This window comes from Motacilla alba, chromosome 2 (assembly GCF_015832195.1).
Source record: "Motacilla alba alba isolate MOTALB_02 chromosome 2, Motacilla_alba_V1.0_pri, whole genome shotgun sequence".
Classification (NCBI taxonomy): Eukaryota; Metazoa; Chordata; class Aves; order Passeriformes; family Motacillidae; genus Motacilla; species Motacilla alba.
The window spans coordinates 54,228,987-54,256,573 of NC_052017.1; the positions used below are offsets into that span (position 1 = coordinate 54,228,987).

At 38.8% G+C, this 27,587-nt stretch overlaps 1 protein-coding gene and 1 long non-coding RNA gene across 12 annotated transcripts in view; one reads left to right on the plus strand and one right to left on the minus strand.

Annotated features, from left to right (window-relative positions):
• Positions 1-5,367, minus strand: part of LOC119698378 — a 30,089-nt gene extending 24,722 nt beyond the window's left edge. For all 4 annotated transcript variants that reach the window (XR_005256142.1, XR_005256141.1, XR_005256143.1 and 1 more), the window contains exons 1-2: positions 5,106-5,367; positions 4,171-4,314 (exon numbers count right to left, since the gene is read on the minus strand). This is a non-coding gene — a long non-coding RNA (uncharacterized LOC119698378). The remainder of the gene's footprint in view (positions 1-4,170; positions 4,315-5,105) is intronic.
• A 199-nt stretch (positions 5,368-5,566) lies between these two features.
• The window catches only part of GOLGA4 (golgin A4), a 77,538-nt gene continuing 55,517 nt past the window's right edge, over positions 5,567-27,587 (plus strand). For 2 of the 8 annotated variants that reach the window (XM_038130213.1, XM_038130214.1), the window contains exons 1-3: positions 5,568-5,836; positions 11,630-11,725; positions 23,997-24,095. In XM_038130213.1, the coding sequence (XP_037986141.1) occupies positions 5,750-5,836; positions 11,630-11,725; positions 23,997-24,095 (282 nt within the window). In that variant the 5' untranslated portion in view covers positions 5,568-5,749. Of the gene's footprint in view, positions 5,837-11,629; positions 11,726-15,918; positions 16,094-23,996; positions 24,096-27,587 lie in introns of those variants that run through there. The other 6 variants (XM_038130215.1, XM_038130216.1, XM_038130221.1 and 3 more) reach the window with 6 other exon arrangements.

Genomic DNA, 27,587 nt, shown 5'->3' on the forward strand with positions numbered 1-27,587 from the left:
CAGATACCTTGGTCTTTCAAACCAAGACAGACCTTTCTATTGTGAGCTGGGCAAGATAAGAAGAAAACTAACCTTGCGTTTGCAGGAAATTGGATAGGATCACTGTTCCTCATAAAAATACCAATGGAAGCACTAAGATGCATATGGGTGACCCGGACACTGGAAGATCTAGGAATAGAGCCTAGGTCTCCTTCAAAACCAGCCAAATCCTCTGCTGTGAAGCAGCTCTGTCTTCAGGAACAAGTTATTGTCTCTTTTTTGATCAAGGTCCTTGCCTATATAGATTTGTTTGGGTGGGGATATGGAAGAGGGGAGGAATGTTTTGGAGTTTTTTGTTTATATTGTGATTACAGAAATAAGGATGAAAGTACTCAAGTGAGCATCTTATGGTCTCACTATGTTAAAGTCAAACTCATTACTTGTATTACTATTGATAAAAATGGTTGCTGGTTTATTGCATCAGTAGCTCCCTTTCCATTGTATTCAGAGTTTTTAAGGTACAATTAAAGCAAAATAGAATTTAAGAAAAAGGTTCTGACACTCTAGAGAAAGAAGAAAGGAAATACCACTTAACAAGGTAGTGATAAAATTAAGATTTTTGTTTTAGGAAAGTCAGACTCTTGCAAGATCAAATCAAGATCAACTCTTGATCAACTCTTTAAATCTCTTGATCTCTTATATTCCCATTCATATAAAAAAAAGATATCTCGAGTGAACCAGTTCACTGCCAGTGGTTCTTAGCAGTTTGTCTTTAGTGGCTGAGCTTGCACTTTGTACTTTTGAAAAGACAGGTATATGGCATGAAATGTGATCTCAACTTTCCCGTTAAAACAGAGAGGTTCTGTTCCCTCCCAAGGTGCAGAGCAGTGATGCCTATAATCTCTTCTTCTCTCTGAAATGACTTAATTCTTCCCATCTTCTCAGTGTGAACAATTTCAGCCTTTATGGTACCTTTCAGCATTTTCAGACAGGGCTCTTGCTCTTTTCATAGCCTTGTGCATTTTGAATATGCTCACAAATCTGACTTCTCCCTCATGCCACTCACCATCTTTATTCAATTAATGAACCTCTTTCCTCTGTTTTACTTGCACTGAGTTCAGGCCAATATCTGGGCAGGTGAATGCATAAATAAACAGCGTGGACTGTTTGCTATGAACTCAGGCACATGGTAAAGAAATTTTGTATTTGATATCCAGTAATTTACTTAGAGCAACCTATACTTTGTACAGAGAAGGATTATACAGCTGACAAAGAAACTTTGGGTTTTGTTTGTTCCTTGACCTGAATGGTGTTAACTCCTGTCTCATTGTTGGTATGGTTTTGCATTTGTAATACTGACAATGACTCTGCAGAAGCATAATCTCCTAGAACAGTGTCATCTGGTGCTGGTTGTAACTCACAACATCCAAATAGAAAAGTAAAATTAGCAATCAGATCAGGCTAGAAAAATGCTCTGATTATTTCTTTTATTTAGATTAAAGCTTTTAGGGTTCAAATCACAGGACTATAATGAATTCACTTTGCACAACTGCATCTCATTCTGTAGGTTGCAGGTATAATGAGTTGCCATAATTTTCACTGTCAGGTAATCAGCTGTGTTTTGTAACATTTGTATTGGAGTAAAGATCAAAATACTTCTGAACTGAAAATGATGACCTGTGCAACTGTGCATGATATACTCCCGGACTACTTTAACATCAACAATAGTATTTTGATTTTTATGAGTAGGAGTAGAAACTGCAAATATTACTAAATGCAACATTCTGTAAACTGTGTGCAAAGAACAGTACTTGGTACATAAGCTGTGCAGAGTAACTCCTGTTACATGATCAGTGCTCGTTTATTCTTAGCTTTTTTTACTCTATTACCAGTTCTTGTTAATTTATTTTTAAAGCAATTCCCTCAATGTCAAATATTATCCAGGTGGAATTACAGGAATGTTCAACAGTGTTTTAACAGCATGATGATGAAATAATGAAAAATTCAAACATTGGAAACCTCCTTTCCAAAAAAATATGAACCAACATCAAAAAGTTACCAGAAATGTTACATATGTTATGTTACACTTTTCTATATCTTTTAATATTTGTGTTGGATAACTGGATTGAAAGAACAAGCTGCTAGCAAATTCATATCTGTCCTAAAGTATTTGGATTTGAATGTGTGGGAAAGTGTATTGAAAGCCATATTCATAATTTATGCCCATGGCTTTTTTGTGACTTCCAGAAAGTTACAATCTTAGACAGCATTAAAAAAAGTATATTAGATTTGCTAAAGACTTTATGCATCAATAAGCTGAAGGCTAAAGACTTCAGCCATCAGTAGGAACTCAGATATTTGAGATAGTATCAATACTTCTAGTAATAGAATTGTTTGTTATCTGAACTTGAGGAAGCACTCAGTGGGATTACTTGAGTTTAAAGTTAAGCAAATTGCTCAGAACAGAAAGTCAGCAGAAATTACTTGCTCTTTTGCCAGGTTAGTTTTCTGCAGACTGAACATGCAGAAATTACTTAAGAGATGGTCTCACAAGCACTAAAGCTAATAAAAGGCAAGGAATGAGATTGCAGGCATGTGTGGGCTGGTATTGCTGACAATTAGAAAAATCTAGACTGGCATAAGAATACTCTTTACTCAATACCCTTTCTCAAAGAAATACCTTAATGATTGCTATAGACTGAATTTAAACAGACCTTTATTCTTAATTATCTACCATAACCAGTGCCTTTTGCAAGTATACATTTATCTTTTGCAGACAGTACCATGAAGTCATAATTATCTTTTTTAATCTGTTAACTGGTGTACTTAAGGAATATAAAAAAGGAGGAGCATATCTTCACTTTTAACTACTTCTTTTAATTTTTCAAATAAATCTGCTAGGATCAGATCAACCCTTTAGAAATAAGGTACCATTCAATTAAGTATGGAATTTTGACATTCTGTGTGTAAGAATGTAATTTAAGACATTCTCCCCAGGATTTCTGTGGGGTTTAGAGTAAACGCTTTGTATGTTTCAATATGTTTAAATCAAACTTGCTTAGATGTTAAAAAATTTAAATCCCATTTAGAAGGCTTATGATAGAGTTTTGCAGAGTTATCATACATATCTTCTGAATTTGGATACTGCTGCTTAATGTGAGATTCCACTTTGTATTATTGGAGCAATACTAGACACATAGCTATGTATCACCAATTCAGGAGCCCACATTGATTTTTTTTTGAAATGCCACTAATCTATATATGATTAAATTATATATACAAATATTATTTAATCTCTTTCTAAAACCCAGGTTAGGCACCTCCTGTGAAAAACAGGAGGTGATTAAGTACCTTAAAATTTACACAACAAAAGACCTTACTGTAGAAACAAAAGTCCCCTAGAAAATATCCAATTATCATATGATTACCAGATTACTGTTATTGCAATCCATTATCAGAGCTTCAACTAATAAATCCCCTTATCATTTTCTCTAGTGATTAAGATTTTAGTGTAGGAAAAATTTACTTATTCTGTCATGGTTTCTCATCTCAGATTTGTTCTATTCCACACAGCCTTTAGTCCTACAAAAACATCAGTACACGAGAAACACTCACAACATACAATTTCAAGCTTTAAATTTTCCAAGGAAATAATACAGAGCTCTCATTTGTGTTCTATACATTTTAGGAATGAATTCAAAAAGCTGTGCTTTTCTTTTTGATAGCTACTGGAGCTAGTGTCCTTTCAATTATGCATCTGTCCATCAAATTCACATACTACATCTAGTGACTTAGGTTTAAATCAGAAGAGTAATCTGAACAGAAAAAGAGAATATGAACTAGCATTTGTAACAGAGAACATAGGTATGAGAGTGTAATGGATTTTTTAGGTTATTGAAAGTTGTTAAAAGGTTTCCCAAAGCATTCACCAGGCAATGCTCCTCTCATTTGATAATCTCTGAATTTTAACGCCATGCTGCTGTATGTCATATTTAGAGGAAACAGAAGCTACCCCACTGAAGCAGAAAATGTTTAATTCTTATGGATGCAATAAAATTAATTGCCCATTTTATCTTATTTCCTTATGAACTGCTATTCGGATGGTTTTGTCCTTTTAGTTCCAGGGACTTTTTCCTATAATTCTGTTTCAACCTACAAGAAAGATACCCTACAAATCTTCAAGATACTTACCTGGCTATTACAGCTTGTAGGTTCAGATTAACTTTTTTGAAGGTGTTTGAAGTCAACAGTTGTTCTTACCAAAAATCAGTAGAGTGCGCAAGTCACTGCTGTCATCTGAACTATGCATACAGTCTTAACAGGAACGCATATAGTCTTAACAGGAACACAGAAACAAAAGGGTCACTACCAGTCATAGTTTATGTACAACTAAGATTGTAAAAAAATATTTTTGTTTTAAAAGAAATGGTGGTGTGGTTTTTTTTTTGTTACATTAAACAAACATAAAAAATATGTTTCTTTGATGTAGCAAAAAACCAGGAAAACCAGCAGTTTATTTTTGCTGTAGATTTATCTTGTTAATTTTTTTAGTCAGTGTAAAACAATTGGGAAAATAATTTCCTATCCACCTTTCCCCCCCTCAAATTACTTAGAGATTTCAGGAGTGTATTTCATTTCTGAGCATTTGTGATTATTGCATACAGCCTCCCTAGTAGGAACCTTTACAGAAGAACATGTGATTCATCGTTTCTTGCAAACAGCACCATGTATTTTTTAGCCTTCATACAATGTCACTGCCAACACAGTAAGTTTCAAAATAGTCCCGTTGTTGAAGAATGAATGCTGGCTACCGCTGACAGCCCTCTGCATCTACATTCACAGCACTGAACACACACGCACAAACGTCATCCAACAAGGGATCTAAAGCCCGAGGTTTTAACCTTGAGCAGCCAAGAATATTTGTGCCGCCGTTTCGTGGAGACTGTAGTACCAAATAGTAGCAATAGTAGCAAACACTGCCTTTCTACCTTCAATGGTACTTTAGTTGCAACAGTGTATCTCAGGTTTACAAACAGAAGGCTCCTCATAAGAAAAACGCCTTTCTTATTAGCAGATAGGTTTCCAGGCAGCTTCATAAGCCTTAGAACCAAGCACCTTTTTATTACCTTGCAGCCCGGTTCTTCGGCTTGTGAAAGCTTGTCCTCGACACTATCGCTGGCCGCCTCAGGAGGACACTTAGGCTTGGACTTGCAGACCCTCAGAGTCAGCAATCTGGCAAATCAAGCGTCTCCGCGGCGCGGTTCAAGGTACGGAATCAAACAGCTACGGAGGCGGAAAGGCGCAGCGAAGCGGCCGCTTCTACCGCTCTGTTTTTCTCCTTCCGGACAGAAGCGGTCACTCCTCCGCCTGCTATATTCCCAGGACGGCACCGCCTCTCTCGTCGTCCGGGAGAGATGGAGCAAGTGAAGCTAGGCAACGCCGCTTCGCCCCGCCGCAGTCCTGGCGCCCAGGGCCGCTCAGGCTGCACCTCCACCTAGCTTGTGGGAAGAATAGCGCCACGCATTGCGTTAGGAAGTTTGTGCCTTGCCGCACACCGTGCCGCCCGAAGCGCTCGGCTCCACGTTGGCTGCGCAGGCGCAGCGGTCGCGGCCGCCTGTGCCCCGCGGAGGGGTCTGAGGGCGGAGCGGCGGTGGGTCCGCGTGCCGGGGCGAGGGGACATCGGTTCCGCCACCCCCTGGGCACCCCTTGCCGCTTGACCAGCCGACCCGGAAGCCGTACCCTCTATCCTCCAAGTCTCCCTCCCGCCACCATGTTCAAGAAACTGAAGCAGAAGATCAGCGAGGAGCAGGTGCTGCCGCGCGGAGGGGGTGGACTTGCGAGCTCCCTCCCACCGCAGGTACGGCGAGGAGGGGCCGCTGGGAGACGTATCCGCCGGACCGTTGTGGGTGCCTGTGACGGCCTTTCTCCTGGCGGGTCAGGGCCGCGCTTCGCCCGGGGAGGCCTAGGTGTCCTGCGGGTCGGTCGGCCGGGCCTGCGCGACGCGACCCTCCCGCGGCTGCGGCAGCGGGGCCGGTCTGACCGAAGGCTCCGGGGTCGGTCGGCTGGCGGGAATCGCTGTCCGGGTCGCTGTCAGCGCGGGGCGGCTTCGCTAGAACTTCGCCATCTAAGTTTTTGGCCATCCTCCTCCTGCTAGAAACCGTGCTTCGTTTTGTCCGTTCTACAAAAGCTGTCTTGTGGAAGAATGTATAAACCATCTCTTACCTGAACATCCAACAGAACGAAACAGAAATGGGTTCCTTCCTGAGCATTTAAAGCAATGATACTTTCACATGTATATAATAATCCAGCGTTGAGTTCCCTAGTTACCCTCTTCTCTCATCTTTATGCTTGTTCTTTCAGTTCTGTACGTCCTTTCTGTTAACATCATTTAGAGGCCTGGTTTGCTTACCTCAGCCTTATTCTTTCTTTTTTTTTTTTTTTTTAACTGTGGATTAATTGAGAATATAGTATAAATCTGAGAACAAGGCACTTATTTATTTGTTCTGGTCGTAATTTAATTGGCCATCTTCCTCTTGCGTGTACTTTCTTTCACTAAGTTATTATAAATGTATTCTAGTAAAGGCTATTTTTTAGTGATAATAATACACACCAGATAGGACATGTGTGCAGAGTATCTAAGTGAAGGTGGCCAAAAAAAAGTTGTGATGATTTCATGCATGTGTCAAAGCAGAATAAACTCTCTCTTTGCAAATTTTGGGTAGAAAGACTTCAGCAAGTTAACTTCCTATTGGCAAAATCTGCTGATTATATCTGCCTATGTCTCATTGCTAGGTTAAGTATCCTGTGTATCTTGGAATCTAAAAGTATAAAAACTTATATAAACTCTGAATCCTGTGAATGTTAAGCTACAGATAGGTTATTTAGTTAATTTGACAAATAGGTGCTTAGTTGCCTGAGCTTGATCTCTGTGTAATTTGAACCACTGGGAGATTTGGCACTGCATAGTCACAGTATTAGACCATGGTTTCAAAACTGCTGACAGTTATGTTCTATTCTTTGAATCACTCATTTGTGAAATAGAGGTAAGATTTTTGGAAATGGATCTATTGTGAAGTTTTGTGTAGCTTGTTGAATCTTACTTTAAGGCCTTCCATAGTATTCATTCCCTAGTTAGTGCTTTCTCTAATTAGTGAAGTATGTTTGTGTTAGTTAAGCTTAGAGTGCTGTCTTAATTGCCGTATGTGGTGAGCTTTCAGTGCCGTGTAAAAGAGATTGATCTGCAGAGTTTACCGTTTTCAATGTGCAGCAGCTAAATTATGATACCTTTCACACAGCATTGTAATCCACTTAATTCAGGATATTGTAATCCACTTAGTTTGGGGTGCTCTGTGCATGTGTTCAAGAGTTGATACTTTCTGAAAGTCATTCTACTGAATAAATATGGGCTTACGTGCATATATGCACCCCACAGCGTAATATACTTTAGTCTTTATCTGGCTCTTGAAAAATTAACGTTGACAAATACTGTGAAACCTGATACAAGAGCTTATAATTATACCTAGTCTATAGACCTAGTCTGCTGTACTGTGGACAGAGCAGATTATGTAACTCAAGGGTTGACATAAATGGAAACACAGAAGCAAGAAATTACAACAAGACATTACAACAATTTTATTTGTTGTAAATTAGTTGTTTTGCAATGTTTCTTACTTCTCAGTTGCTCTCAAGTAACACTAGGGGGAAATAGTTAAATTTGATCTTAGAAGTAAAATAAGTTTGTCTTCTCATTTCTTGTATCTCATTTGAAAACAGAGTCCGTGAAGGAAGAAGTGAGGTTTTGAGGCTTATAAAATATACTGTAGTCCTGCAAAAAGTGTGGGACATGCTTTTTTCCTTTACTTTTGTTCAGATCAGTAATTCAGATCCTTAAAATGCATTCCTTCCTGTCAAAAAATTTTCAGACCAAATTTTCCCAACTCTTACCATTTCTTAGTTTATGAAACTAGTGTTTGCATTAATTTTTGCTCTTTTCTTTCCTACACCCTGTTGTACAGAGACTTCACTCACTATGCTCTATACCCTCTATGCTCTACTCATACCCCTTACTTTGAGACCTAGAACTTCACATTTGTACTTTGGTTTGTCATGTCCAAGACTAAATTTACTAACTTAAGACTGATGTAAACCTGGAGGTAAAATTTCTCAAGTATTACTTGGAAATATAACCTTTTCTGAGGAGATGTTTGTAGGCCTTCCTCTTTCATATGAATGGTTATCTACCTGATGTCATCTGTCAAATTGAGAATACCTGTCCCTCATAGTCTGAAGAACACATCTCTTTCTGATGGCTGACAGGGTGGAAAAAAGCGCTATTGCAATTACAGTTGTCTTAAACTGCTACTTGTCTAAGATTGTCACCTGACAAATAGGGATGAAGAAAAAATGGAGACAGTCAGTACTTTGTTTGCCTCAGTTTTTAATAGTACTGACTGACCTTGGTCTGCCTGGTCCTGAGTCAGAGGATCATGACTGCAGGAACATTAACTTTCCATTTGTGAACACAGAAATTTTAACAGACAAGTTGTTAAAACGTTGAATGAATGTTTATAAGTTCATGGGGCCTATGGCATTCAACCCAGGGTACTAAAGGAGCTAGCAGATGTTAGAGGTAGGACCCTCTCAATCATCCTGGGAATCTGGGGAGGTCACTGCTGACTGGGAGCTAGCCATTGTTATTCCAGGTTACTGGAAGAGCATGAAAGAATATGCAGGGAACTACTGAGTTAACCTCAGAACCTGGAAAAATTATTAAGAAAACCCTACTGTCTGCTGTTGAAAGACATTTAAGGAACAGTGCTATCATCAGACAGTCAACTTGAGTTCACAAAGGGAGAATCCTGTTTAAAAAACCTTCTGCAACTAACTTCACCTGCCTGGTAGACAAAGGGAAGGTGGTGCATGTATTTTTTCTGGGTTCTATAAAGGCTTCTGGTACTGTTCTTCCCAGTATTCTTCCAGACAAGTTTTCCAACAGTGGGATGAGCAGGTATGCAGTGCACTGGGTGATGAGTTGGTTGAAGAGCAGGGCTCAAATTATTGCAGCAAACAGGACATCTGGCTGGTGACCAGTTACCAGTGGTGTTCCTCAGGTTCTAGAGGCAGCTCAGGTCTAGAGGCAGCTCTGTTCAGACTCTTTATCAGTGATCTGGAGGCTGCAGTCCAATGCACAGATAGTTAGGTGATGATACCAAACTGGGAAGTGCTACTGACTCTCCCATGGGATAAGAGGCTTTGCCTTGCAGAGGGATCTGGATTGATTGGAGTCTTGAGCAGTCACCAGGGACATGAAGCTGAGCAAGACCAACCAAATGCTGGATTCTGCACCTGGATGGAGTAATTGCAGACACAAATCTGAACTGGGAGAGGAATGGCTGGAGAGCAGCCCTGCAGAAGGGGGTTTGGGGGTGCTGGTTGGCAGGAAGTTCGATGGGATCAGCAGTGTGTGTGCCCTGGCAGCCAAGGGAGAAAACCTCATCCTGGGGTGCATCAAACACAGCATCACCAGCCAGCCAAGAGAGGAGATTATGCCGCTGAATTCAGCACTGGTGCAGCCTCACCTCAAGTACTGTGTGCAGTGCTGGGCCCCACTATTGAAAAAGGATGTGAAAGTCCTTGAGCATGTCCTGAGAAGGGCACCAAAGCAGGGGAAGGGGCTGGCAGGAATGTGCTCTGGGGAGCACTGAGGGCACTGGGCTTGTCTGGTTTGGAGAGGAGGAGGCTGAGGGGTGACCTCACTGCTCCCTACAGCTTCCTGAAAAGGAGAAGTAGAGAGGGAGGTACTGAGCTCTTCTCCTTGGTACACAGTGCCAGAACATGCAGGAATAACTCAAACTGTGTCTGTCATGGGAGATTTGGACTTAACATGAGGAAAGACTTTGGGTGGCCAAAACATGGAATAGACTTCCTGGAGAGATGGTTGGTGCCTTCCCCAGCCATGCCTGTCAGTGCTGAAGAGGCATTTGGAGAGTGCCCTTAAAGCCATGCTTTAACTTTTAGTCAGCCCTGAGCTGGTCAGGAAGTTGAACCCTTCCAATTTAACTATGCTATCCTGTTTCAGCTCTTTCTGTTTTTGCATAAGATCGATGAATATTTGTGCTGCAAAGCTTAGTGCCACTGAAATGACTGTAAATTGACAAGAAGTCTGAATGCAGCAGTGAGAACTGTAGAATCATTAAGGGCAGGGTGAAGAGATGTGTTGATACTGCTTCTAAGTAGTGACAAAGTGTCCTTGAATGTTTCTGGTCCTCACCAAACAGAAGGAAATTAATTTTCAAATAATCTTTAAAACCCTGGCATTAGATTGAGGGTAGGAATAAAAGAAGAGTAGGCTGTCAGCATTAATAGGTTAGTTTTTTTATAAATCCTATGAATACTTTGATATAATTGTTTTCAGCAGTACATAAAGCTTTCATGACAAATATCTATTTGGTACTAGGTGAGGTGTTTGACTTTTGAGTAGTATTTTCAAGTTGGGACATAGGCCTACCTCTTCAGACCTGTAGCTATGACTGATTTTAGAATAATTTTGAGATAAAAAAGAACAGATATAGCTACCACTCCTGGTTCCAGCGCTGTTCAGCTGATAGAAATTTCAAGAAGAGGTAGGGTCAAAACATGCATGCGCTTACCTTATATCCTGGGTTAAGTACCCCGGGCCCTTCCCACAGGTGGAACTTGTGATCATCTGACCACTCTGGGCCTGGATTTGGGCTCCAGGGGCAGAGTATGGCACGTTCCTCTGGTATGCCAGGTGTTGGCAGCCTGGGATTGCAGGACTGGGATACAGGTCCAAGGGATGGGGTCTGTGCAGGAGGGCATCACCTCATCAAAGCAAGGCCTGACCTTCCTCTTCCTCCTGCCGCATGCCTGAAATGTTTTGAGTCCACAATCCTTCAAGCCCTTCACAATACCTGATGAGAAATCTTACTAATTACTTTGTTTTGTATAGATCTGCTTGTTGATACTTTACTACTCATTACATTTATACTGAAATTTTATATTTGAAGTTTGAATGGTGAGGCTGGCAAGGTAGTTTGTTTGAGTTGGTGTGACTTTTTAGAACCTCAATTTGAATGAAGTTGTAAAATTTCTGTGAATAGATGTTTAGTTCTGATAGGAACAAGTACATACAGACATCAGAAAAATATAGCAATTTCTTGCACCTTTTCATTGTTTAGAGTCAATGTTATATTACAAATTTAAAGTTCATAAGTTTTCTTAGTGCCATTTTTTTGTTGCTGGTTTTCTAAGTTTTTGATCAGATTATGTTCCACTTGTAAATGCTTGAATTTCTGTCAAATCACTAAACTTTTAAACCTTAAGCAACTCTAATATGTTCCTAAAATGTTAGGAGGCTTGTTTTTCAAATATGGTCTAAGAGGACCATAGTCAGAAATAATCAAAATAACCCATTTTGTTATTTGTTCTTGTGGCTGATTTATGACACATTTTGCTCTGGGGACTTTTTAGTAAGGTAGAACTTGTCACAGACAGTTGTTTTCTTTAAAAAGATCTAGACTAGGTTTCACTGCGATGATATACTTAGTAATTCTTGAAGTGAATTATGATACAGAATAATTAGTTCTGGAGTTAATAGTATTACTTGTTGATATACATGATCTCTCTATAGGTCCCTTCCAGATCCCCTCCATCAACTGGCAACAGAATCAGGACAACTTCATTTACAGATCAGAATCATGAAGGCACTTTAACGCCAGACAAAGAGGTCAGTTGAGAACTGTTTTTCTCTCCTTTTCAGCTTATAAAATCTAACTTTATGTCCTTCATTACTTTTTTAAAATTTCTCAATCTCACAGTTTTCTGTGTATTTATAGATATGAATAGTCTGTTTTTTAGGTTAAATACCAAAGTGTTTAATAGTAATAAAACGGATCTTTAAGCTGTAGTGATTAACCCCCAGATTAGGAAACACTTTGAGTCTTCAGGTCTTAAACATCTTACTCCTGAGCTGAACTCAGTGAGGTAGTGGGACAGAGGATATATTCAGAGAGACTAATTTCATTTTTGTCCCGCTTTTGGTTGAAAAGCTAGGTGAATCCAGGTAATTTGAGGTGGATGATCCAAAAGGTTTATACAGAGCATTTGTGATTGTTTCTAACTGTGCCAGTAGTAAGTATCAAAGTTATTTCCCCCACCCCACTACCTTTCTCCCCTGCCCCCAAATTTAAAACCAACCCAGCCCCCGACCAGAGAAAAAAACCAACAACCTGAACAACAAACTAAACTGAGTCTAAATTATCAGTCATGAAATATCATTAAAATCGTTATCAGGATGATGGGTAACCTTGACTTGCATAATAAAGCAAACAAAGAAGATAATCTGCACTTACCTTGTTTCATATTAAGTACTATGGCTTTTTGAAGCGACTTGATTAAAAAAAAAAGCAACAAATACAAATAAACAAAACATTTCCCTGACGTAGTGAGCATGCACATAGTCTGGTAGCATAAAGCAGGATGCTTCTGTGATTCTGTGAACGTTTTCAGAGGAAATGTTGTGTCCTTGTCAGAAAATTCAGTTGCTTTGTTTTGCCACAAAAAATGATATGTTTTCTTGCAGTGGAACAATCCACTTTAATTTTTAACACCATTTTTTCTTTGGGAGATAATCAGCTATACTTGACATTTGCAATGGATTTCATTATGAATGCTGTCAGTGATTACAGCTTGGCAGTTTGCTTCCTGCAATAATAGAAATTGAAGGGGAAGTACCTCATGATTTTGTTTAGTATTTTGGTATTTTCTAATAAATGCTTATTTTCTCTACTGTGATATGTATATATGTGTGTTTATGTATATGTATACATCTGTAATGAATTCCCTCTCCCCTTGGAAAAATATTTTCTGTTAACTGGTGCTCCAGAATGTTAGCAGGCAGCGTCACCCAGGATAAATTACTCAGTTTTTCAGTAAGGACAGTTTTCTGTTCTTAATACGGGTATAGAAGTAGCATATTGCCACATGAGAACTACTGCTGTGGCCTAGAAGGAGTGAGTTGGTACTGAAAGTTCCCTTGTTTGTTTGTTTTGGTTTTTTTTAATTGTATAACCTGCAAAAGAACTGATTTGTCCAAGGTTTTCCTCATGATTTCTTTTGAGAACTACATTTCCTTCATTAGATATGCGTTTTCCCCAGCAAACTCCATTTTCAGAGTGCTGTTCCAGAGAAACAAGAGAAGCAAAGGATTCTCCATAGCACACGCCAAGTTACATTGGAAGAACATTAATCTCTAAATAGACTGGTTAGACTGGAATGACCAGAGAGGCAGAAGGAGAAATAAGATTAAGAAACAGAGGTACTTAAGTAACATCAGATTTGCAGTTATCCTTGGTCTTAGGGGAGCTGCCATAACAGTTTTACTTGTGAAACACATCCTTTAATTAGAAATTCAAGAAGTAGTGAAGTCCTAGGCAGATGAAGAACTCTTTTTTTTTTGTTGGTTTTACATCAAACAGAATATTTTACAAAAAATTAAGTTTAAATGATTAAACAAGTAATCTAATTTCTCAAAAAAATTTCTCATAAGTGTTGGCAATATGATTAAAAACAAATAATCTTTGAAATCTGTTGGATTAGATTTTCATAAAATTCAGTTCAGCAGCAGTATACAATCCTTAAATAAGATGCAGATATTGCATATTGTTACTGAAAATACATCCCCTGATTATATGAATGCACTAAGTTTTTTGGAGGGTATTTTTTTGTGGTGTTCTTATCTGACCAGGCAGTTATTTTATGTGGCGATGTCAATGGCAGTGGCATTACAGTGAGCTGTTGGACAGCATTTAATACACTGAAAATATTTGGTTGAAGAGTATTGTATGCTATAACATTTTTGCAGTACATGAATAATCAATAACTCTTCTAGTACTGAAAGCTAAGTAAAATTGGTGTTTCATAATTTTTTGTGTGTTTTTTGTCTTCCTCTGTGAGCTATGTTTTAGTATGTCTTTAAATAGATCAGGTTTTTGTATTTTTACTTCCATAGTATTAAAGTTGCAAGTAACACACACGGAATTTTTGGTTTATTCACAGAATATTTTTACAATAAAAAGAATTTCAGAATTAGTTACAGTTGTAAATGACATCATTAGTCTGATCAAATAATTATAATAAAACATACGTGCCAACATTCTTGTTTTATACTCTACAATGAGAAGATTTAAAAAATACTTTAATATTTCAAGATTCCAAGATGGCTTAGTTTAAAATAAACCTACAACTTGTATGCTCCCTTTATTTAATACCAAGTAAGCTTCTTTTTTATGCCAGCTTTCCTCTTCAGCTTGTATTTTATTTGATATATGAATCTCCAGTAGCAGTATTATAGAAAACCTCAAATTTTTTTAATGTATAGGAAAAGGCAGACGTCTGACTAGTTCTGTATTCTCTTATTGCTAGTAGCTCATAAAACGCGATCACATTGTGAGGTAAAACTACTTCCGCGAAACTTCATCAGACAATTTGCATATCCAGTGCTTTCTGATTTGGTATGCTGCTGTTTGAAACAGCCCTAGACTATTAAAATATGCTTATTTAGAGAGTTCATTCTTTTCTGTGGAAAAATAGTGTTCAGTTTTCAAACTGTTACCACATTGACTTTTGAACAGAGTTTGAGGTGAAATACATAAATCGTATTCACTATAGCTCCTGTAAGTTAAAAGTGTTCTTTTTGTTCTACAACATTATACTTGTTTACAAGTATACAAGGCCCAATTGCAGAAGATAACAAAGCTAGTGCTAGTTTGCTATCAGCTGAGAGCAAGCAGCTGATGGATTGCTGTGGGTGACTGGTGACCAGTCACGCATCCAAATGTCACTGATATCCTTATGAGTGTTATGGAAGTGATAGCAGAGCACAATATATATAGCACTTAGACCTAAAGATACTTAGCCAAGGTACTTTTTGGTCTCACGTTATTGGTATATAATGACTGTGTTATTAAGTGAGTTGAAATGTTTCTTTAACATTGGCTATTAATAAAGCATGACAAGTAAAGCTGAAATAATATTCCTTCAGTGCCTTTGTTAGTCCTGTGTCTTTTTTGTATTCATATACTTTATTTGAGGTACTTCTAAATAGGTGTTGCCATACAAAGATGGTAGTGGTTCAGATATATCTGGTTTTTTCCCTTTCTGATATTTAGGAGTAATTTTTGGAGGCTGCGTAAGCTAGTTTGAATCTAAACTACTTGCATTTTACAATGCCTGATACATACAGGATTCTTAGATGCTTAGGTGGCTCATCAGAATGAAAAACAAACCAGAAAAGACCTATTTGATTTCTGTACTACAGCTTTCTGAAAGTGCAGTTCAGCTCTCCTAGATTCTGGGACTTTCTTTATTGCAGAGAGAAACTCTTGAAATTTTAGCTCTTCGTTTTTTTCTATTCCGTTAGTACAAATAACCAAATTTATTTATATATTTTACTCTGGGGAATAAGTTCTTTTTAAGTAAGAGTTGAAACAAAATCTTTAGCTGATAGTTGACATCTTCTAGCTACTTGAAGTAGATGAGGAAAGGGTGGTTTTTCACTTAGACAAGTTTTGTAGTCTCATCCTCTTTCTTCTGTCTTGCTGTGCTGGTGGTATATTACATAGCAAAACTGCTCATGTACAGTTATAGAAGCTTTTAAGTGTTAACATACTACAAATACATATGCCATGATGCACTTCGCTAACAAGATGTATGAATTTTCAAATTTGCTTAATAACAGGCTAATACAAAATTTGGAACTACTGATTCTCTTCTTTTTCTGAAAGAGAATAATGATTACCTTTGGCAATCAAACATATTATATGCATGTAACATATGTAATATTCACCTACTGCCATCTCCAGAGCAATGAGACTTGGGCCAAACTCTGATCCCTGTTAAATTTTGGGGTTTCTTTCACAGCATATTAAGGAAGCTGTTTGATCTAGAAATTGCATGTACTTTGGCCTATGCACTCCACTCGCCAGAATCCTTGTAAAAGAAGATTTGAGCATGGTAATTCTTCAGAGGAACGAGGAATAATAATACTAAGAAGAACACAGTCATTTCTGGAGTTCAGAAAGTCCTTAAAGATCAAGTAAGGCTGCTTCATTTAGGCAAAACTTGAGGGCTACAAAAACTGTTCAAAATGTTGAAAATACAAAGGTTATTTAAACAATAACTCTTGTGTGTCCTTTGATAATACTGAAAGTAACATCATCTGGCATTTGGCTTCATCAACCATTTTACCTCATTTGCAGCTTTCTATCCAAGATAGAAATGTTTGTTACTCAGTAGGATTTTACTTGCAGAAAAACAGAGTAAGATTTAAATATTGTGACAGAAGATCAGTAATGTCGCAGTTTGCTAAGGAAACGTTCCTCTTGGACTGCCCATGAGCCACTCTGGCAGTCACACTCGCACCACCCTAGGCTTTTGCTGCTGAGACTGAAGCCCCTTCACCACCAGCAGCTCCAGTGAGCTGATGGGTGCCCCACCTGACTCCTCACACACTCAAATGGAGACAAGTCTCATGATGCTCACATATCAGACAAGTTTCCCTCACTGCCTTGACCCAAGGTTTCTCAGAGCAGAGTCCTAGACTCTGCTTCCTTTAAGAATTTTTAATCATGCAGCAGTGCAGCAGTATAATGACAGATGGAGTTTGGTGTCTGCTTTAGGGACCCTGAACAAAGGAATGCCTGGCTTTCATTTTATATACCTGTTTTAATGGTGATATTTGATCTGGCGTCTTCTCACTGTTCATTGAGTTCTACGGAGTCTCTGGGTGGCTGGACACAGTCCAGCTGGCATGGCAAGGCTGTGTCTTTTGTTGGGCAAAGGGCTCATTGCTGGGGGTTTCAGCCGTTTCCCCCCACCCAGGGCACAACCTGTAGCTTGCAGTGCCATTGTACAATGAGCTACCTGTACTATTTGTAGTCCTCAACAGCCTTCAGTTTATAAATTTTGTGCTTGAGATTAAGGTCAGTATGGGCTAGGGAGATTATTTACCCTGGAGTATCACCAAATTGGTAGGATTGGAAGGAACCTGTGGAGATTGTAGCATTGGAGTCCCTGGGTGGGCAAGAATAGGTTGGATTCAGTCTACATGGGGACCCTCAGCCAATGTCATTCAGCTGTAAATGCAGATGTATCATCGGCCAGAGAGCTGGACTCTGCTAAGACCTCAATGAATCACATGTGTAATTAGAGCTCCTGTAAAAGGAGCTGCGGGAATATACTTGGGGCTGTTTGTCACAAGAACTTCCGAGTGTGTGTTGTCCCTGTCTCTGACCCACACCTCTCCCCCTGCCCAACGTTACAGGAGATCATGTAGTCCAACCCTGTTCCCAAGGCAGGGTCACCTAGAGCAGGTTACACAGGAAGTGAGTGTCTCCAGGTAGGTTTTGAATGTCTTCAGAGGGACATTCTATGACCTTCCTGGAAAGCTTATTTTAGGGTTTTGCTACCCTAAGTGTAAAGGTCTTCCTCATGTTGAGGTGGAACTTTCTGTTGTTTAGTTTATGGCCATTACTCCTTGTCCTGTTGCTGGGCACCACTGAAAAGAGTCTGGCATCATCCTCTTGACAACCTTCTTTGAGATATTTGTATGTATTGATTAGATCTCTTCTCTGTCTTCTCTTTTTAGAACTAAACAGGCCCAGCTCCTGCCATCTTTCCATGTGAGAAAGATGTTCCAGACCCCTAATTATCTTTGTGGCCGTCTGCTGGAACCTCTCCAGAAGCTCCTTATATTTTTTGTACTGAGGAGTTCCAGAACTCCACACAGCACTCCAGATGTTGTCTTATTAGAGCTGAGTAGAGGGGGAGGATCACGTCCCTCAACCTGCTGGGCACAGTCTTCCTGATGTACCGCAGGGTACCACTGGCCCTCCTAGCTGCAAGGGCACTGCTGACTCATGGTAAACTTGCAGCTGCTCCAAGACTCCGAGCTTCTTCTCTGCAGAGCTGCTCTCTTCATCCCCTCAGCTGATACTTGAGGTTATTCTTTTCCAGGTGCAGTCCCCTTGTGGAACTTCATTAGGTTGCTTTGTGTCCAGTTCTCCAGCTTATCAAGGTCCTGCTAAATGGCAGCACAGCCTTTAGGTGTATTAGCCACTCCCCCCAGAGTATATTTGAAACAAAGTGTTGGAAGATCTTAGTAGGATTTCTATAGCAAGCTTCAAGTGTGATATGATGGTACTCTTAGGATTAGAAAAGGTTAAAGAATGACCTACATCTTCGCATCTTCTGCTTATGGTATGCTTCAACTCAGTTGATTCTAGTTTTATTGATTGCTATACCAGCCTACTGCTGATATGCTGCTAGTGATACATTAGACAATATAGCACCAGATGTATTTAATGTTTCTGAAGCTAGTAAGATAATTCAGAGTGGGTTTTAGGACAAATACTGAAGCACAAGAATCCTGTGTGGTAATATTATTTAATGTTGACTGACTAGCAGGTTGCTTCTTGCTTCTTTGCAGGCAGAGGTGAATAATTTTTTTGTGATTTTTAATAACCCTTTCCCTAACATTCTCACCCCAGAGTTAACTAGACAGTTAGTTCTTAAAGTTGTACTGAATAGTTGGTTGAAAAAAAAAAGAAAAATGCAGATAAAACCACTTGTTGGAAAGCATTAAGTAGTGTAATTACAGGACTCACCAGAGGGCTCTGCCCATAATTTAACTAAATATGTACCAGGTTATGAGCTGGCAGAGTGTTGTGGTATGACATTGGCCAGACTCCAGGCACTTAGAAAAGCCGTTCAGTCACTCACTCTTGTTACAGTTGGGCAGAGGAGAGGGGAAGGAAATTAATGGAGGGTTCCTGAGTTAAGAATGGGGGGAAAACACTCTAAGGGCAAAATAAGTTCAAATTTAAAGGTATAAGGTAAATTTGTTATTGACAGAGTCAGAAAAGGATAACGAGAAGTAAAATAAGCCTTTTAAATACCTTTCTTCTCCCCCAGCCCCTCCCTCTTTCCCCCTGACAGCATAGGGAGACAGGGAGTTGGGGTTTTGGTTAGTTCATCACCTGAGATCTTTTTCTATTCGCTCAGGGAGGAAAGTCTTTTCTCTGCTATGCTGTGGGGTCCCTCCCATGGGAGATGGTTCTCTGTGAACTCCTCTAGTGTGGCTTCAATCTCACAAGCATCAGTCCTGCCAAAACTGCTGCAACATGAGTCCCTCCCATGGGCAAACAATCTTTCTGAAATTGCTGTGGTGTGGGTCACTCATCGGCAGGGTGCAGTCCTTCGAGGATAGGCTGTTCTAGTTTGGAAGTTCGACATGGTGGAAGCTTGTAGCCATTTCTCACAGAAGCCATTTCTGTGGCCCTCCCCCACTACTAAAAAACCAGGCCATGCCAAATCAACACACAGAGTAACAAAAATTCCGTAAGCAAGTCCTTAAATATTTTCATTGTTGGTCACCCAACATTGGAGAGTGGAGGATGAGCTCACTAATGGGCAAAGGCAGCCAGATGTAAATGTATTAAAGAAATACCGCTTTTGGACCATGACTGAGTATATTCTGTCTTACGTAGCTATTTGAAGTGTGAAACACTTGTCTTGGCTGCTGAAGAGGAAATATTTTGAAATTTCATCTTGATTGAGGGCTCACTGTTCTGCCTCAGTATTGTTGTGCCTTCTTTACTTGTAAGGTTGGCTCACAGAATCACAAAATTAAGTAGGTTGAAAAGGACCTTTGTGATCATCAAGTCCAACTTATGACCTAACATTACCTTATCAACTAGACATGGCACTAAGTGCCACATCCAGTCTTTTCTTAAGCACCTTCAGGGATGGTGACTCCACCACCTCCCTGGGGAGTCCACTCCAGTGCCCAATCACTCCTTCTGTGGAGAACTTTGTCCTAACATCCTCCTAAACGTCTTAAACCTAAACATTGTCTGAGGCAGCTTAAGTTGTTTCTTGGGAGAAGAGACTGACCCCCACTTGGCTACAACTTCCTTTGAGGCAGGTGTAGAGAGTGAAAAGATCTCCCCTGACTCTCCTTGTCTCCAGGCTAAACAACCCCTCAGCCATTCCTCATGGGACTTGTGTTCCAGACCCATCACCAGCTTTGTTGCCCTTCTCTGGACATGCTCCAGCATGTCAACATCCTTCCTAAATTGAGGGGCCCAGACCTGAACACAGTACTCAAGGTGTGGCCTCACCAGTGCCAAGAATCACTTCCCTGGTCCTGCTGACCACACTATTACTGGTACAGGCCAGGATGCCATTGGCTTTCTTGACCATGTGGGCACACTGCCGGGTCACGTTCAGTCTGCCATCAGTCAGTACCCTCAGGTCCCTTTCTGGCTGGCCTCTGTCCAGCCTCTCTGTCCCCATCCTGTAGTTCTGCAGGGGGTTGTTGTGGCCAAAGTACAGGACCTTGTCTTGTTAAACCTCATATCGTTGGATTTGTGCCATCAATCCAGCCCATCCAGGTTGCTCTGCAGAGCTCTCCTACCCTCCAGCAGATTGAGATTCACACCCAACTTGGTGTCATCTGCAAATTTTCTAATGGTAGACTCGATCCCCTCATCCAGATAATTAGTAAAGATATTAAGCAGGTCTGGGCCCAGCACAGATCCCTGGGGGATGTCACCAGTGATGGGCCACTAATTGGATGCAACACCGTTCACCACCACTCTCTGGGCCTGGCCATCCAGCCAGTTCTTAATCCTGCAAAGAGTGCACCTCTTCAAACCATGGGCTGCCAGCTTTTCCAGGATTTTCCCAGGAGAGACAGTGTCAGAGGCTTTGCTCAGTCCAGGTAGGCAACATCGACAGCCTTCCCCACATCTACCAGGTGGGTCACCTGGTCGTAAAAGGACATCAGGTTGGTTAAGTAGGGCCTGCCCATCCTAAATCTATGCTGGCTGGTTCTGATCCCTTGGCCACCTTGTAGGTGCTGTGTGATCGTACTCAAGATGATCTGTTCATAACCTTGCTGGGCACCGAGGTCAGACTGACATGCTTGTAGTTTTCTGGATCCTCCTTTTGGTCCTTCTGATGGATGGGCATTAGATTGACCAGTTTCCAGTCATCTCGGACGTCCCCAGTTAGCCAAGACTGATGATAAGTGAGGGAGAATGGCTTAGGGAGCTCTTCTTCCAGCTCACTTATCACCCTAGTATGGATCCCATCTGGTCCCACAGGCCTGTGAGCATTTTAAGTGGCTTAGCAGGTCACTAACTGCTTCTTTCTGGATTGCAGGAGGGCTATTTATTATCTGTCTGTCTAATAGTTCAGGAGGCCAGTTGTCCTGAGGACAACCTGTTTTATTATTAAAAACTGAGGAAAAGAGGCCTCCTTCCCTTCTGTGCTTGCCTTTACTCAATCAAGAAAAGGCAGAGCTTAGACTATTTAGAAATGTCCTTGCATCATGATCAGCATCAGTGAAACTTAATAGAATTTTTAATTGCATTCTACTGTTTGTGTAAGCTTTTAGTTATGATGGAGACACTGGAGTTGTATGTCTGCAAATTCAAGCAGTACTGCATCAGTTTCCTTTTTCTCAAATTCATAACTGGATTGGCATGTTTTAGGCAGTGGACAGTTTGGATCTTACTGTGTTAAAACAGGGTTGCATATCCCTATCAGTCTACCAGATAGTTTGAGTGAATTTTAGAAATGAACTTGTGCCATTGCTTAAAGTTCTGTCATCTTACCTGTATGTTTTTGGTTTTATAATTAATATTTTGTGAAAGAATGAATTTGTAAATTTGTGAATTTATGTCTGAGCGTCCTGAACCTGGTTGCACTAACATGGTCATGGACTTCGAGGGATTACTTAAAATCTAACAATTCATAGACACTGAACAAGCTGACAGACCATTTTTTTGGGGGAGGATGAACTTGTTAGAGATCAAATAGGAATCCTTTTTAATGCAAACTTTTGGTGTACTAAATAATGCAATTAAGATTAAGCAAAATAATGCTATGGTGAAATGTCACAACTTAATATTTTGAGCACTAGCAGGCTGTTACTGTGAAGAGAGAATTTAAATTGTCCGTAGTTCCTGAAGTTCTTGATGGTCATGTTGTTAAAAGTGATTTAATTAAGGTGAAGATAATATATGTTACATGTTAAAAATGTTCTTAATCTTTTGGTTAATAATATTTGCCTAATCTATTTATCAGTGCTTTGCAAACTGTCTTTCATTTTCTTAACTGGTCCTCTCCAAACATGCAAAGTAATTTTTATCTTAAAAAGTTTCATAATTTTATTTGTGAATTTGCATGCTTCTAATTCATGAGGCCATCAGGCTTGCTTATAGTATTGCTGCTGTATGTTTGTACACTTGTGTATACAGTGTATATGCCTTTTCTTTTATTGGCATATGCCCTTTCAAGAGGAGCAAGAATTTATATGACCATCAACAGTTGATGAAGACTGATTTCTGGCACCATTATCACTTGTCAGTTTTGTCAATTTCCTTATTTTTGTCTTGTCTGAAAGCTCAGAGGAGGAAAAAAACGGTAGGTGGGTTTTGCACACCTCTGTGTGTTTGTGTGTGTGTGTGTGTGTGTGTGTGTGTATCTACCTACGTATATATACATACCCATACACATACACACATATATGTGCACACACACATGTACACACATTTTTATATATATATGTATGAGGAGCTTTTGCACAGCTTACTCTTAAGAATTATACTTCTAACAGGTTGAGGGAGGAGGACAACAAACTCAGTGTGTTGTTGCTACCACAGTGAATGCATAGGGCAAGTTTGTTGAGGCTCCAGGGGAATGAAGAAGATTGAGAGCATGAGGAATGTGACCATCTTTTTTATTAGCAGCTCATTTTGCAGTAACTTAAAGTGAGAAATTTCAGCTTTGTTGGCAACTAGTTATTGGCAAATCTGAGGCTATTTATTGTATATGGCTCTCACAGAATATTTACCACTTCTTATATTTTCTGAAAGTGTTTGGCGAACATAAATTCAAAGTCATGAAGGGTTCGGCAAACATTAATTCAAAGTCATGTAGCCTTTCAGATCTTACCTGTGAAAATATTTCTCTCTCTCAGTTTGAATTTATGTAATTAATCTGCTACAGCACTGGAATAAATGTAATCATCACCAAAAAACAAAAGTAGTTTAAACTCCTAACTTATATTAGTATTTGATTCCTAAAAGTACTGTTTAGTAACTTGATAGAGGGGTTTGTGTCATTATTTCAGAACAATTTTATTTAGTTTGGTTCAATCAGCAATCAGTACTGAAATCTCAAGCTGTAAGGAAGTCGAACCTTGAACTTAGGTATGTGAGTATAATCATGAGAGGAATATTTTTGTCTCTCAGTTACAGCATCCTAAATGCATTACATTACATGTATATATTCAATTTGAATTCAAATTCCAGTCTCTTGGTTTCACGTTTTCACCTCTAGGAATTTATATCTCTTCTTAGATACTGATATGGTAAAATAGTTAAATTTAACTTATGGTATTTTTATTAAATAGTCTGCTAGTAGTTTAAAAAAATTGTAAGGAATTTTTAAAATGTAGACAGCATTCTAGTGTATAAAAGCATCCGACGATAAATAGTCAAAAGCAAGCATTTTAGATTATATATAACTGAAATACTGATAGAATTTTTAGAATAATGAGTTGTTAATGAATAACTGAGAGCAAATAGGGCTTAGTGATATATGAAGACAACTCATCCACGGAAGTTAAAAATATTACATTAGCAATTCCTGAAACATAATTTTTATCTTGGGCTAAACTAGGATCTTTTAAATAGTATGCTTGTTTTGTTCTAAAGAAATTTTGATCAAAACTGTATTTTGGCTGTTCTGAAATGATCTCTAGTGCATATTTTCTGGTTACATCCTCCCTTTATCAATATCTGTTGTCTCATAAACTGCTGTATTGTTTTGTTATGTTTTTAATAGCATGGAAAAATGGAGTAAAATTTTGCGATGTTCTTTATTGCTTGATCTATTTTAATTTTCCTCCTTTTTGCATTGAATAACAGCTGTTAGCTGGGATGATAGCAGAACCTGCTTTTCTCTCTGAGTATACTATCTTTGCTTTGGATCCCACCAAACAACCTAAGCCACAGAGTGACGGTGTGGTGAGTCCTCCCCACCCCTCTTAGTGATGCCTTTAGCAGGTGGAGGAGAGTAATATACTAGAAGGCAAACTTACTTGTTTGTGGCTTCTTCTCACAAAGACCTCTGTCTTAACTATCTTGTTGCTAACCCTGAACTAAATTTCACAGAGGTAATAGCTTATAGCTCCTGGCTGGTATGCTGGTATGATGTAAATTTATTGTAACATTAAAAAATTAACATATTTTTTCTTATACAGGCAACAATACACAAATTTAAATAACTGTTGCACAAGTTTGTATGTGTGTTGCATAGAAATTTCCTCTTCATATTATGTATGTCTGTATGTATTTCAAGATAAATGGATAGAATTAACATTGGGATTGGTTATGTGTAAAACTTACATGCTAGTTGCTGTATACAGTGAAATGTAGCATGTCATTTACTTCTAATGGTAGCAGGAAATAATTATTTCACATGGACACATAAATTAATCTACATCTAGTTGATAACCTGGCAGTTATTATTGTGAAGATGAATAGTCTTTTTTTAATAGTTAGATTTTACTTTAAATATATATTTCTTTGCCTGGAAATGTTGTCTTCACTATATATAAGTGGAGAAGCTCAGTGAGAGGTGGCAAGAAGTGAAGGAAAGGAAGCAGGCATAGGGAGGAAGTCAGACTTCTGTTTTCTGATATAGGCATATAGAAGCTGTATTCCTATTGGCAGAGGACAGGAATGGCATTTTTCACGTGCTTTAGAGGCATGGCATTCCCAAGTCTGTAAGTGATTTAAAGCACAGTAATTTTTAGAATGCCAGCTCATCGTTATACTTCATGATTACTTTGTGAGTACTCTTTTCCTGCTCATGGTTTAAATTGACCAGTCACTGAAAGCTATAACAGGATCAAAATTTAATAGCCAGGACATACCACAACACACTTGTTAGACTTGTCTCTCTCAAGCTAAACAAGATAGGACAGAAACAGTGATTAAAATGGTGGTCCCAGGAAAGTGTATTCTGACCATATTCCAGGTCCAGCAATCGTTCCTTAAAGATTCACTTCAAATTTAAGTAAGCTTTGTTAGTTTTCACCATTCAACAGAATTATCTAAAAAAAATTCATTTCACTTAACTGTTTGTGTGAGTGCTCCAATGTTGTCTTTATATGATCTTTTAGTATGTACTTCATGGGCATATTTAGTGGCTCACATATTTATATGCAAGACTCCAGTAATGAAACTGTTATTGTTAATGTGTTACCAATGTGTACTAATATGTTACCTGTAAAACTTATTTTGTTCTCTGAACTTCTTGAAAATTCTAGAGCAGTACTCACAATAAGAACTAGGAGAGGGAGAAAATGATGGGAAAGTTTATAGAGAATAGGATGACTGATTAAAAAATATAATAAAGAAACGCCCACATCATATATGTTTACAAAACCTAGGTACAGTAAAAATACAGGAGAGGAAAGTTTCACCAACACACACAAGTGCATATTAATTCTGCTAAAACAAAATGGTATTTTAGCTGTGTATGTGATCTGAGAGTGAACAGCATAGAGAAATGACTGTAACTGTGGATTTTTTGGCATAGATGAAGTTAGTATAAACTCTTTACTAGCTAAGCTGCAAAGGTTTTGTTCATGAAGAAACAGTTAAAAATATTCTTGGACACAGTGAGGTGTTTTTTTTTTTTAAGGAAAAAATAAAACAAAAATGAAGGAAGAAAACATTAAGCTCTCCTTCCTTTCTCCCTTCATAATTACTCAGTTTTTGGATACTAGAGAAAGTATTGCTATTAAAAGCAGTAAAATGTTTCTAAATAAAAACATTTAAGCATTCACTTCTCAGGCTTGGTAATCTATTTATGCCTTTGAGAAAAAAGTATGATTTTGCATTGCAGAAATAGGGAAGTAAGGTGACAAAAGCGTTTGTGGAACACCCATATATGCTCCAGTTGAAATTGAGCTCCGATTTATACATCTTCATAATAAAAAGTGATGGTTTTTTTAGATATTGTAAGTATAGCAGTCTTTCAATAGAGATATGGATGTTATGTTCTGTGAGGTGGAGAAAAAACTTCCATTGTTTTCCAGAAATCTTGATGTAACTGCTGGTTTTAAGACTTTCAAAATGGCTGCTTGTGCTCTGTGAGTCTAATTTTGCTGAAAGCTCTCTTCAGGCTTATGAAAGGCTCAGGCTTTTATGCTTTTCAAAGCCTCTTGGATCTATATTTATATATAGCAACTTCCATTCATGCTTACCATTCAGTGTGTAGATACCCAAATACAATCCTGTGCCCTAGAGCACAGTAATGCAGACTTTCAGCAGCCAGATAACTATGGTGGTCCCTTTTTTATATGAAAGATTACTAGTGTATCCCTTTTATTATTTATGCCAATAGAAAGTGTAACCCCAAATATGGGTTCTTCCTCTGTTCCCATAGATTGTATACAAAGATGCCTGCATAGTGAGTAGGAAACTTTTAAAAGTGTCAGCACTAGTTTAGCTTTGAAATTACATTTTTAATGATCTTTATAGGTCCTTAAATGGCAGCTTTTTAAAGCATCTTCACAGAAAGAAACAGTATCCATGGGTTTTATATTCATAAAAAAACTTATTAAATTTAATAAATATACTTAATCTTGTGTTTTAAAATAGATGTTAAATATTAAATTTTACTTACGAATTACATGCACAAGCCCTCCAGACTTTCCTTTAACTCTTTTTTATATGTATCAGAATACCTGATTTTTGAAAGAAGTGTATTTAGTTTGTAAGTCACAGAATCACAGGTTGGAAAAGACCTCTGAGATCATTGCGTCCAACCCGTGACCTAACACCACCTTGCCAACTAGACTTGCCACTAAGTGCCACATCCAATCTTTTCTTAGGTGTCTCAGAGATGGTAACACCACCACCTCCCTGAGCAGCCCATTCCAATGCCCAATAACTCTTTTTGTGATGTCTTGGTGAAGTGTTTTTCTTCCTCTGTTGTCAGTCCTATAGTAGCACAGCAGATGCTTTGTAAATTGTAAAGCAGAAGATAATTTTTTATTTTAATTATCTTATTATTAACTTTTCCTGTTAGGAGAAAAAACACAAACAGGTAATGGAGCCAAGAATACAGTGTAGAAGTGCTTCAGTTTAAAATGCGTAAAAACAAATCCACTGGCACAGGATAGTGTTCTGAAGCAGAATGCATATTTTGTTCAAGCTAGGTGAAGCACAGTTTTCAAATCCAAACTTCTTGTATGGCTCATTATGTTTTATCTGCATATGGGTAACTGCTCAGTTCTCTGGTTTCCTTAACTATCTGGATTTGTCTTTGTTCTGTGTTATTTCTGTACTACCTCAAATTTGCTCCATGTCAGATCTTTTTGATGCTCTTTTATCATTCCTCTGCCACATTAATGTTTAGGTGTGCTTGTTGGCATATCCAGAGTAGAAACTGTGAGTGTGATCATGTAGGAGATAGATATATAAGGGTAATTGTGATTGAGATTT